Source organism: Cervus elaphus, chromosome 5 (genome assembly GCF_910594005.1).
Source record: "Cervus elaphus chromosome 5, mCerEla1.1, whole genome shotgun sequence".
Taxonomy (NCBI): domain Eukaryota; kingdom Metazoa; phylum Chordata; class Mammalia; order Artiodactyla; family Cervidae; genus Cervus; species Cervus elaphus.
In genome coordinates, this window is record NC_057819.1 from 15720373 (window position 1) to 15732938 (window position 12566).

Genomic DNA, 12566 nt, shown 5'->3' on the forward strand with positions numbered 1-12566 from the left:
TTCTTTTCTAAATTTCATGACATTTTTGGATTCTAAACAAACCTTTAGACTCTGAATTGACTACCTACCAATAAACCTCAACTACACACATACCTTTTCTTTCTTGCCTGTGACCCTTTCTCTCTGCCTTTAATTGTAACTGCAACTCTAAGGCATTTGAGGGTACATGTTATAGAGAAGGTGTTATTTTAAAAATAACACTGTACAGTAAAAAGAAGACCCTGAAAGATCAAAACAAACAAGGATTAGGGGTTAGGAAATTGCATTTCTAATGTATTATTACAAAGAATCTCAACTAGTTACTATTAAAGCTATTAGAAGTTTTATGCAGCAAAAAGTTAAAAAAACATGATTTTAAAAAATTCAATCTCAAGTGGTTACTACTAAAAGTATTAGAAATTCTATGCGGCAAAATTTTTAAAAAATATGATTAAAAAAATTCAATCTTCAGTATGAAAATTTGGAATGAGAAGATGTGGATGCACTCTTTATTATTTTTTAAAAAGGCATGAGGTGTAATGAGTACTAGGAACTAAGAATTGTACATTGATGGGCAATGGAAAGATAAAGCAGAGGGAATGAGGAAAACTTATGTCAAGTTGAAAATAAAAGGTTCAAATGCTCCCAAAATAACTTTTCCAAAAATCTTCCCTTGAAAATTCAGTTTCTTTCCTCATGATGACATTAGGCATTGGCAGAGAGAACTAAAAAAAAAAGAAGCATTATTTAATTCTCATACAACAGAAAAATATCTTTTCTCTAACACTGACTTGCCTTTTAAATCAAAACAATAAGAATCTGGATTTATTTTTAACTAAAGAACATTCTTTAAAAGTTTTTTTGTCTTTTCAATTCCCTTTACATATTAAAAGATAAAGTGTAATACAGAACAAAACATTAATGTGCAAATTAAGGTAACAAAGGCACAAAAAACTTAACTGTGACTTTTATAAACGGAAACAAGCAAAACTGTCAGAAACAAGTTGACATTCAGTAATGGCACCTTATGTACATTCATTTTAAAGTTGTCAAATCTACAGAAATTATAGTTAAATTAATTTTATCAATATTTGTTAGCCATGGTTAGGGTCATTCTTCATCCTTACAAATAAGCCAAACTCATGGCAGGAATTTTGGTCTGTCTGTCTTGAGGGAGTTCCGTTTTGCAGTATGTACCAGTAACCGACAATGGCTACTCTAGGGCGATGAGAAAAGAAGCAAAAGGAGAACCTATGACTTAATAGTTTCATTTCTTCTTGGTAAATGTAAATTTTTTTCTTATAACTTTAAGCCACCTCAGATCCTTTATGCCTACCTCATATACCACTACTTGGCCACTATTCATTAAAGTTACAGTACTAGAAGTTCTTTACTGAGATAAGGAAAAACTGGTAATGACATCTTTGTTTAGAAATTAGTACTGGGAAGTAGGTTGGAAAGAAGAGAGTGGGGCTGTGACACAGAAAATGTAACTTAGAGGGAAGCCTTGTGTTAGGCATTAGAAAATCTGAGTTTCAATCTTTATTACGTAAATGATAGGAAACTATGGGCTAGTTATTTAAATAGTTCTAAGTTTCAGTTTCATCATCTGCTAAAATGAAGATGATAATACCTTCCTATATATCTATATGGACTAAAGAAATGCAAGAAATTTTAAATTGATAGAATAGCATATATTCACATGAGACTGACTTGTTATTTGCAACAGGAAAAGAAGAACTCAGCTAGGAAATAAACATATGCAAGCAAAGCTAATTTTCTTTTCTTTTTTTTACTGACACAGTATCAAAAGGTTGCTGGCATCTTCTTCAAATTTCGCTGCAACATTAAGCCTGGAGAATAGTTACCTAGAGAACAGGGATGATATAAGTCTTTATGGATATATGGGAGAGACGAAGAGATAGGAACTAAGTTTTGGCAACTTTACTCTTTACATTCAGAAGCAGCAGCAATTTGTTTGCTTCCCATAAATCCTCAGGCACCCTAAAAATTGGAGCACGCACTAATTTTCAAGGTTCCTTGAACAGACAGTCCTGTAACTGAAATTAAATGTAACTGGTCTCTAATCTTACCTATGAATCAATGCATGAGAATGCAGGTAGGCTAGCCCCTGCAAGGCACCGTGAGTAATGGCAGCGATCTCCACTTCCTGAAGTGGTTTCTTATGAACTGAGGAAGGAAAAAAAAAAAAAAAAAAAAGCCAAGGGTGGATGATCAGTTTCATTCCTACTTTTATTATCTTATATAGCAATACCAGATTGAATTATGTACTTTCTCAAATGACAATTTGTAAACACATTCACGTAAATACATAGGATATATATTTCCTATAGAATAGCAATAAATAATCAGATAACAGAAAACTCAAGCATAAAAAGAAACTCCTTCAAAATAAAATAAAACAAAGCCTGATATTCACTGTGCTGCAGTGCTCTGCTGTGCTCAGTTGTGTCTGATTCTTTGCGACCTTATGCACTGTAGCCCTCCAGGCTCCTCTATCCATGGGATTCTCCAGGCAAGAATACTGGAGTGGGCTGCCATTTCTGTCTCCAGATATTCACTGTAAGGAACTGTTAATTTACTTGTCAGTTGCAAGTCAAAACCACACTGATTCCAATTGGCCAGGTCCAAATTTACCAGTCCCGCTGACACTTTAAATGCCTAGAGTGTTTTCAGTTCAGTTCAGTTGCTCAGTCGTGTCCGACTCTCTGCGACCCCATGGACTGCAGCATGCCAGGCTTCCTTGTCCATCATCAACTCCCAGAGCTTGCTCAAACTCATGTCCATTGAGTCGGTGATGCCATCCAACCATCTCATCCTCTGTCGTCCCCTTCTCCTCCCGCCTTCAGTCTTTCCTAGCATCACGGTCTTTTCTTCACATCAGGTGGCCAAAGGATTGGAGTTTCAGCTTCAGCATCAGTCTTTCCAATGAATATTCAGGACTGATTTCCTTTAGGATGGACTGCTTGGATCTCCTCGCAGTCCAAGGGACTCTCAAGAGTCTTCTCCAACACCACAGTTCAAAAGCATCAATTCTTTGGCATTCAGCCTTCTTTTATTGATTGATTTATTTATTTTTTTATTAGTTGGAGGCTAATTACTTCACAACATTTCAGTGGGTTTTGTCATACACTGATATGAATCAGCCATAGAGTTACACGTATTCCCCATCCCGATCCCCCCTCCCACCTCCCTCTCCACCTGATTCCTCTGGGTCTTCCCAGTGCACCAGGCCCGAGCACTTGTCTCATGCATCCCACCTGGGCTGGTGATCTGTTTCACCATAGATAATATACATGCTGTTCTTTCGAAACATCCCACCCTCACCTTCTCCCACAGAGTTCAAAAGTCTGTTCTGTACATCTGTGTCTCTTTTTCTGTTTTGCATATAGGGTTATCGTTACCATCTTTCTAAATTCCATATATATGTGTTAGTATGCTGTAATGTTCTTTATCTTTCTGGCTTACTTCACTCTGTATAATGGGCTCCAGTTTCATCCATCTCATTAGAACTGATTCAAATGAATTCTTTTTAATGGCTGAGTAATATTCCATGGTGTATATGTACCACAGCTTCTTTATCCATTCATCTGCTGATGGGCATCTAGGTTGTTTCCATGTCCTGGCTATTATAAACAGTGCTGCGATGAACATTGGGGTGCACGTGTCTCTTTCAGATCTGGTTTCCTCAGTGTGTATGCCCAGAAGTGGGATTGCTGGGTCATATGGCAGTTCTATTTCCAGTTTTTTAAGAAATCTCCACACTGTTTTCCATAGTGCATTCAGCCTTTTTTATGGTCCAACTCTCACATCCATACATGACTACTAGAGTGTTTTAGATTGCATTATTCTCCTGTCACAAGCCACCTATAAGTATTCCTTCTAACTACAGGTTTTCATTATTGGTGAAAGCAGCTAATTAGCAATTTCTATTCAGAGATCAAGGATAATATAAGAAAGTCTTTTTTAAAAATGTAAAACTTTAACATAGTCTCTGGTTATAACAGTGTCCTGCATAGGAGAACTAGGTCAGTCAAAAGATGTGATAGGGTTAAATATCAATATAATTTGATACCATCTGCCTATATTTCATATATACGCAAGAATTTGATGTTTCTGGCTACACATACTACATGATATTACCCAAATATTTCAGTAGTACCTGTCGTGGATAGCCATGAACTAAAATAGTGAGAGGGCTGCTAATCATCAATCATTACTCAGATATTATCAGTGACATTGCAGAGATGGAGTCTGCATGGCTTATCCACATAACCCTTAAGTCTAAGTGTCATTAACCATTTAGTTTGCCCAAAGTGTGCTTTAGTATAGGTGCAGATAACAGTCTGGTCAAGGTAAAAAGGAAAGAAGGGGAAAGTGCTTTTATCCTTACCTTCTAACAAATCAGAGGCTGAGCCTAAGCAATATTCCATCACCAACTGTAACAGATTGAAATAATAACCAGAATAATTATTCTTATTAACCTAAGAATAAGAAATTACTCAAACCAATCAACTAACCAAGAACTAAGAATACTAAGAAAATAAATACTCTGATATCTCTGAACCTGGATTAAATCTTGGTCATCTGGCACTAGTAATTGATTTTTATAACTTTTATCATCTGCTTTTGCTATTTCCTATTTGAAACTGGAATTGGTCTAAGACAATATGGGGCTTGTACTCAGGGATTTAAGGTGGTTAAGTTACAGTATAACTTAAATTTTGTAACTTGCAAAGTAGTAACCAAATATCTGACCCAGTAAAATCTACACTAGGAATTACTAAGTAGAATAAGTCAAAAACAGTAAATTGTCTACTTTCACATTTAAAAAAATTCTAAACAAGAAAATACTAGTTAGAACCTCAATCTAAAAATGTAGCCTTCACAATATTGTAAAGTAATTAGCCTCCAACTAATAAAAATAAATGAAAAAAATAATAATTAAAAATAAATAAATAAATAAATAAAAATGTAGCCTTCTATGCGTCATTACATTAGCTTGAATCCCCAAGAGAGATGGGATAGTTCAATGTATGTCTTAAAATATTTCTAGAATATTATTAAAATTAAAATAATATTGATTTTTTGGCGGTTTGCAACTTTGGGAGGCTTTTGAAAAGTAAAAATGAGAAAACTCTTTACTCTCATCTTATATTTTTTTATGCATCCCAGACTACTGCTGATTTGTAGCCAAGGTCAGAAGTGGAGTGTTCAGTGACCAACCTACACACACAAGCATGCACATGCTTACAAATTATTTCTTAAAAACATAATATGTTTATTATGAAATACAAATTTCCTATAATCACACAGACACAACTATTAATAACATATTAATTCCTTCCATTTAAAAAATACATGTGAAAATACTTGTGTATTATTTACCCTGCATTATTGGAATATTTTAGAAGAATATGAGATACAATATTATATGTTATATTATTATATGTCATAATATAATAAATAATTGTACATAATATAATATAATATATATCTCATATTCTTAATTATTCTAGTAGCAGGGTACACAATACATAATATATTATATATCATACCTATACTATACATAATAGTATAGATATAAATTTACATTATTAAATTTATTATATATGTATAGGTGTAATTAAATATATAATATATAAAAAAGATTCTATTTCTAGAATACTCTAAAAAGTATGAGAAATTTAGAAGCTTAAAGTTTAGAAACTTTATTATAGCTTTCTGCTTTATATTAAAAGTAAGGAGATTCAGAAATATTAATTTTATTTCTTATTGTGAAATGAAACAGTCCACATAAGTGAACATTATAATGAACAGTAGCCTTTTATGGGCTTCCCTGGTGGCTCAGCTAGGAAAGAATCTGCCTGCAATGCAGGAGACCTGGGTCCAATCTCTGGGTTGGGAAGATTTCCTGGTGAAGGGAATGGCTACCCAATCCAGTATTCTGGTCTGGAGAATTCCATGGACTGTATAGTCCATGGGGTCACAAAGAGTTGGACATGACTGAGTGATTTTCACTTTCAGTCTTTTATGTGTACTATTTTTCTTTTTTATTCTGCTTTATTAAGGCATACTTGACAAACACTGTTGTCTTCTTAGTTTTGATGGAAACATTTCTCATCTGTATTACTTACTTTTCTAAGTTATTTTTAATTAAAAATTAAAAAAGATTTTTAAAATTTTTTCAGTGGACTCGCACAACTTGCGAGATCTTCATTCCCAAACCAGGGATGGAACCCAGGCCCTCCACAGTGAAAGCACGGAGTTCTAACCACTGAGTCACCAGGGAATTCCCTCTACTTTCTTAAATTATGTAAAGTGATATGCACAGATAACTTCCTTAAACTGAGTATAAGGAAAATGAACATAGAATTTTAAAAATGAATGGAGTAAATATTTATAGTTATGCTTCTATTTTTTAAATTACACGTTAACTCTGTATTTCTGTCCCAAATATTCTTTTTCCAATTACTACACAGCACAAGGGCACCTGAGCAGTGGCTAGATGTTTGACCCTGACATTTAACAGCTCTGGTTGTTCTGCTTTTAAATTATTAGGTCTGCTCTCTAAATTCCCTAACTTCTTCCTTAAGGTCAAATTAGTTTTGCCTATTTGTATGCATGTCTCTGGCAGCTTAGTTCTATGAGTTCCTTCTAATTAGCCTAACAAATACTTATAGACAGAGACTAAGTAACCAAACTTGTTAGCACTCTATGTAATCAAAGAGTAAACAGGCTTCAAATAAGAGCTCAGAGAATTTTCTGAAGTTCTGAAACATATGAGATTTAGCACTTGATTTTGTAACATTTACTCTGCCTGCTCAAAATCCCTTTCTTGACTCCTTCAAGATAGCTGAGATTGCCAGTGAACTGATTTCCACATAATGAGATACTCCTCTTAATTTCTTCTACTCAGGACAGATGCTGTGGCTCTACATATCTTAATAACTGCTTGAGCAGAAAGGTTTTGTGTTTAGCCTTTGATAGTCTATCTGAGAACAAAAATTCCATTCCCTAGCTGGAGATCATGTACAGGAAAGGACTTGTACAGTGGTGAGTATTCAGTAAATGATATTGATATCGAATACTTTAAACTTAAATTTAAACTTTAAATTTTATGTGCAATCCCATAAAATACAAAGTATAGCATTTTCTGGTTCTATACAATGTCTAATGTGTCAGATTAAAATCAGAAGCAAAATCATGTAAAAATAAAAACATACCAAGAAGACAGAGTGGAACAAAAGATTGTTTCAATTAATCATAACCTAGCAAAAAGAATCCAGCAAAAAACCAGAGACAGTGATAGTATTATCAAGCACAATTCCGAATTTGTGGGGAACTAGAGTAGGGGATGAGAAATGACAAAGATAAAAACTCTAGGATGAGAATAAAAGGCCTTGCTTCTTACTTTTGCAAATAAATCATTGTAAAATGATGTTATTAACTTTCCACTATCTTTTCATTGAATGTTTAAGAATAAATTTCCTATAGACTCTTAGATGTCATATTTAAACTTTAGAATGTATACCATATGACACACACTAGAGTAACAAATGTTAAATATTGAAAAAAAAAATCAAATGGGACAGAAATGGGCTGGTAATTTTATAAACCAAAGACATAATAGAAAAAAAAGGAAAACATAAAAAAAATTTAGAGGAAAAAATTAAAAGATAATAGAGGTCCTTTGACTTACCCAAGCAGTATGCTCTTTCAAGTAACAACCTTTGTATTCAATGGTATTAGGATGTCTCAATTGTTGTAAAAATTTGACTTCCTTAAGAATATCTTGCCATTTCTATTGAAATAAAAAAGAAATATCATGATTTTTTGTAACAGAAAACAGTATTTTACTTTCAAGTATACATATATTACATTCTCTTCATTATTTTAAGTAGACAAAGAAAATGCTTAATACATGAAGAAGCTATTTAAACTTGTGTTACTTCTTGTTTTAGTACATATAAATTAAATCAATCAACAAATATACTATAACAAATCCATTATACTAATCCTGCAGCTTCACAAGTGGTGGTAGTGGTAAAGAACCTGCCTGCCAATGCAGGAGATGAGAGACGTGGTTTGATCCCTGGGTTGGGAAGATCCCCTGGAGAAGGAAATGGCAACCACTCTAGTATTCTTGCCTGGAGAATCTCATGGACTGAAGAGTCAGGAGGACTACAGTCCATGGGGTCGCAAAGAGACACAACTGAAGTGACTGAGCATACTAAATTCATATTTTATTCCACAAAAGAGTTGACTGAGGTAGAATATTAGTAATGTTTATTAAATTATCCATAAGGGGAAAAAAAGAACTGTGATAAAGAAATGCTCAGGAAACTTTATTTCTACTGTCACTTTCATACTAACTTGCATACATCAGTTTAGTGACACAATGTCTTTAACATACCTCATGTGCCTGCTTCCCACTATAGGACATTTTCTTAATTGCCACCACCTCATTGGTGTGAGCATTTGTGGCCTGTGTTAAGAGAATAGAGAATAAAAGTTAAAAAGAATGAACAGTGTTTCAGTCAGTTTAATTTAAATATTTGACTTGATTTTTGTAACATTTCACATTCATTTGCACAGCCTAAAGATGTTGCAACTTTTGACAGCCTAGACAGACCTTTCCAGCTCACTTTAAGGCACAACTTCTCTTTATCCCTTTCCGAATACATGCAAAGGCTATAATGTAAAAACGGATTGTTGTTGTTCAGTTGCTAAGTCATGTTTCACTCTTTGTGACCCCATAAACTGTAGCATGCCAGGTTTCGCTGTCCTTCACTGTCTCCTGGAGTTTGCTCAAACTCATGTGGTGAGCTTGACTCAGTGATTGAATCAGTGATGCCATCCAACCATCTCACCCTCTGTTGTCCCCTTTTCCTTGTACCCTCAATCTTTCCTAGCATCAGGGTCTTTTCCAATGAGTCGGCTCTTTGTATCAGGTGGCCAAAGTACTGGAGTGTCAGCAACAGTCCTTCCAATGAATATTCAGGGTTGATTTTGGTTTAACAAAACATATTCAGTCAAAAAAAGTCACATTTCCAAAATATCCATACAGGCTTCACCAAGTAGAATGTCTACCACTGGAAAAACAGTTGATTAAATATGGTACAGTCATATTATGAAATAAACATTAAAAGAATGAGGTGATCAGGACTACCCTGGCAGTGGTTAAGACTCCATGCTCTCACTGCAGGGATCATGGGTTCGACCCTGGTCGGGGACCTAAGATGCTGCAGGCGGGGCTGTACAGCCAAAAAAAGAAGTGTAAAAAAAAAAAAATGAGGTAATCAATATGTATACGTGATAACAGTAAAAACTAAGATGATCACTGGGCTCTGCATCACTGTCATACACCTGATGTTCAATATGACCTTATTTTTGCAAAACTGTAATAGTGAGTATATGTGTAGAAAAAATTATGAAAGAATTTATACTGAAATACTTATCAGTGATAATCTCTGGATTATTTGATATATTATTATGTTTAATAGAACTTTCTGTGATGATGGAAATGTTCTATATCTACATCTAAATAGTAGATGTATGTAGTATATAGTAGGATGTCAAATGTGACTCTTGTGACTAAGGAAGTGGATTTTAAATTTAATTTTAATTAACTTAAAATTTAAATAGTGGTTAAAATATTAAACAGTGAAGCAAAGGGTAACATTAAACTTAAGAGGGGATTTGACTTTCAAAGATACTTATACTTTATAATAAGAATGTATTATACAAATATATATACATATTTAAGTGTACATGTGTATATTCATTTATAAAGTTTGCCTTGTCTCATAATTATCTGTTTGTATATTCTCCATGGGGCTTTCCTGGTGGTTTAGTCACAAAGAATCTGTCTGTCAATGCAGGAGACTCAGGTTCGATCCCTGGGTCGGGAAGATCCCCTAAAGAAGGAAATGGAAATCCACTCCAGTACTCTTGCCTGGGAAATCTCATGGACAGTGGAGCTTGGCAGGCTACAGTCCACGGGGTTGCAAAAAGAGTCAGACATGACTGAGTGACTAAAAACAACAATCTTCTCCAAACTCAAAACATAACAGTTCATTGAAAGCACGCATGACAACCATAAATACCTCAGGTAATAATCTTTCCCTCCAAATTCACTTAAGAAATTAAAAACTAAGTAATTTCTAAAAATTTTCAGAAAAATATAAACACAAGACATTAAAGATTATATAATCTTAGCCTTCTTTATCAACAGGGCTCCACATCAATGTCATATCCTTGATGTTAAGTAACCTATTTTGTTTCTGTGATATTATTATTGTGGACTAATAAAGCTATAGCAGTGTTTCTGAAGTAAAAGATTGTAATTCACTCTCTGGTAAAACAAGGTCACTGATTTTAGAGAAAAATCCCTAATCAGTTTCTTAAATACAATTAGAAAAGCTCCTCAGATACAGCAATGGTTTCTAATTTAAAAAAAATTAATTTCAACAATAAATAATAATGGTGTAAAAAGAATTCAACCCCAGAGTCTTAATTAATTCCAAAATGCAGAGGAAATGGAAACTTACTAAATTTTTTTTGTGCAAGCACTCAGGTAAAAGTATCCTATTAAAAAAAAAGGTATCCAGTAGTTACAGTTTTCAAATTGGCAGGACTCCGTAAAGTCATTTTTTAGTATTTTATTCATTTAGAAGGTACAGACTGACTTTTGCTAAAAGTAAAAACCTCTCACATTTTTCTGGTTTTTAAAATGCAATATTAAGACTATGCTTATGTAACAACAAAGAAAAGTTGATGTAAATCCAGTTATACAATAACAGAGGGACTGTATCTGTGAAGCAGGTATTTTGGGTATGAATCTATGTGCTGTGCAGCTTAAGGAGCCTGGGAAAGGCTTAGAAAATGCTCAAACAATGATGAATTTTAACTTATAATAGGGGTTTATAACAAACAAATCCTTACACTTTACAGAAAGAAAAAAAAGGCCCACACAAATGGAATCCAATAGTACTATCTAATGCAATATTATTAACGTTATTTATTATCAATGCTTATTTGGAACAATATATTTCTTCACATTTACAGAGTTATCATCACTTAGAACTGGATATGTATACTTGTTTATAGAACCTATTGGTTAGGCAAAGACGAAATTTAAAAACATTTCCATTTATCTATAGACGGGAAGTTTTTAATGCATTCTACACTAGTTAAAATTCAGAACTGAAACTGAAACTTAAAAAAAAAGAGAAATCAATGTATTAGTACAGAGAAAGGAAATTATCAATAGGATTTCAGCTTTCCAATGCATCATACTGCTTTATGAATGATTCAGTTCAATCCCTCAGTTGTGTCCGACTTTCCGCGACCCCATGAACTGCAGCATGCCAGGCCTCCCTGTCCATCACCAACTCCCGGAGTCCACCCAAACCCATGTCCACTGGGTCGGTGATGCCATCTAAACATCTCATCCTCTATCGTCCCCTTCTCCTCCTGCCCTCAATCTCTCCCAGCATCAGGGTCTATTCAAATAAGTCAGCTCTTCGCATCAGGTGGCCAAAGTATTGGAGTTTCAGCTTCAATATCAGTCCTTCCAATGAACACCCAGGACTTATCTCCTTTAGGATGGACTGGTTGGATCTCCTTGCAGTCCAAGGGACTCTCAAGAGTCCTCTCCAACACCGTAGTTCAAAAGCATCAATTGTTCAGTGTTCAGCTTTCTTTATAGTCCAACTCTCACATCCATACATGACCACTGGAAAAACCATAGCCTTGACTAGATAGACCTTTTTGACAAAGTAATGTCTCTGCTTTTTAATATTGTGTCTAGGTTGGTCATAAATTTCCTTTTAAGGAGTAAGCGTCTTTTAATTTCAAGGCTACAATCACCATCCACAGTGATTTTGGAGCCCCCAAAAATAAAGTCAGCCACTGTTTCCACTGTCTCCCCATCTATTTGCCATGAAGTGATGGGACCAGATGCCATGATCTTAGTTTTTTGAATGTTGAGCTTTAAGCCAACTTTTTCACTCTCCTCTTTCACTTTCATCAAGAGGCTCTTTAGTTCTTCTTCACTTTCTGCCATAAGGGTGGTGTCATCTGCATACCTGAGGTTATTGACATTTCTCCCCGCAATTGATTCCAGCTTGTGCTTCATCCAACCCAGCGTTTCTCATGATGTACTCTGCATATAAGTTAAGTAAGCAGGGTGACTATACACAGCCTTGATGTACTCCTTTTCCTATTTGGACCCAATCTGTTATTCCATGTCCAGTTGTAACTGTTGCTTCCTGACCTGCATACAGGTTTCTCAAGAGGTAGGTCAGGGGGTCTGGTATTCCCATCTCTTTCAGAATTTTCCAGTTTATTGTGACCCATACAGTCAAAGGCTTTGGCATAGTCAATAAAGCAGAAATAGATGTTTTTGTGGAACTCGCTTGCTTTTTTGATGATCCAGCGGATGTTGGCAATTTGATCTCTGGTTCCTCTGCCTTTTCTAAAACCAGCTTGAACATCTGGAAGTTCACGGTTCATGTATTGCTGAAGCCTGGCTTGGAGAATTTTGAGCATTCTTTTCTAGA

At 34.8% G+C, this 12566-nt stretch overlaps 1 protein-coding gene across 6 annotated transcripts in view; it reads right to left on the reverse strand.

The window, feature by feature from the left end:
- The window catches only part of TAOK3 (TAO kinase 3), a 188570-nt gene that overhangs the window by 68735 nt on the left and 107269 nt on the right, over positions 1–12566 (reverse strand). For 5 of the 6 annotated variants that reach the window (XM_043901794.1, XM_043901795.1, XM_043901796.1 and 2 more), the window contains exons 4-7: positions 8417–8488; positions 7703–7804; positions 4394–4439; positions 2073–2169 (exon numbers count right to left, since the gene is read on the reverse strand). In XM_043901794.1, the coding sequence (XP_043757729.1) occupies positions 2073–2169; positions 4394–4439; positions 7703–7804; positions 8417–8488 (317 nt within the window). Of the gene's footprint in view, positions 1–93; positions 667–2072; positions 2170–4393; positions 4440–7702; positions 7805–8416; positions 8489–12566 lie in introns of those variants that run through there. The other variant, XM_043901799.1, reaches the window with a different exon arrangement.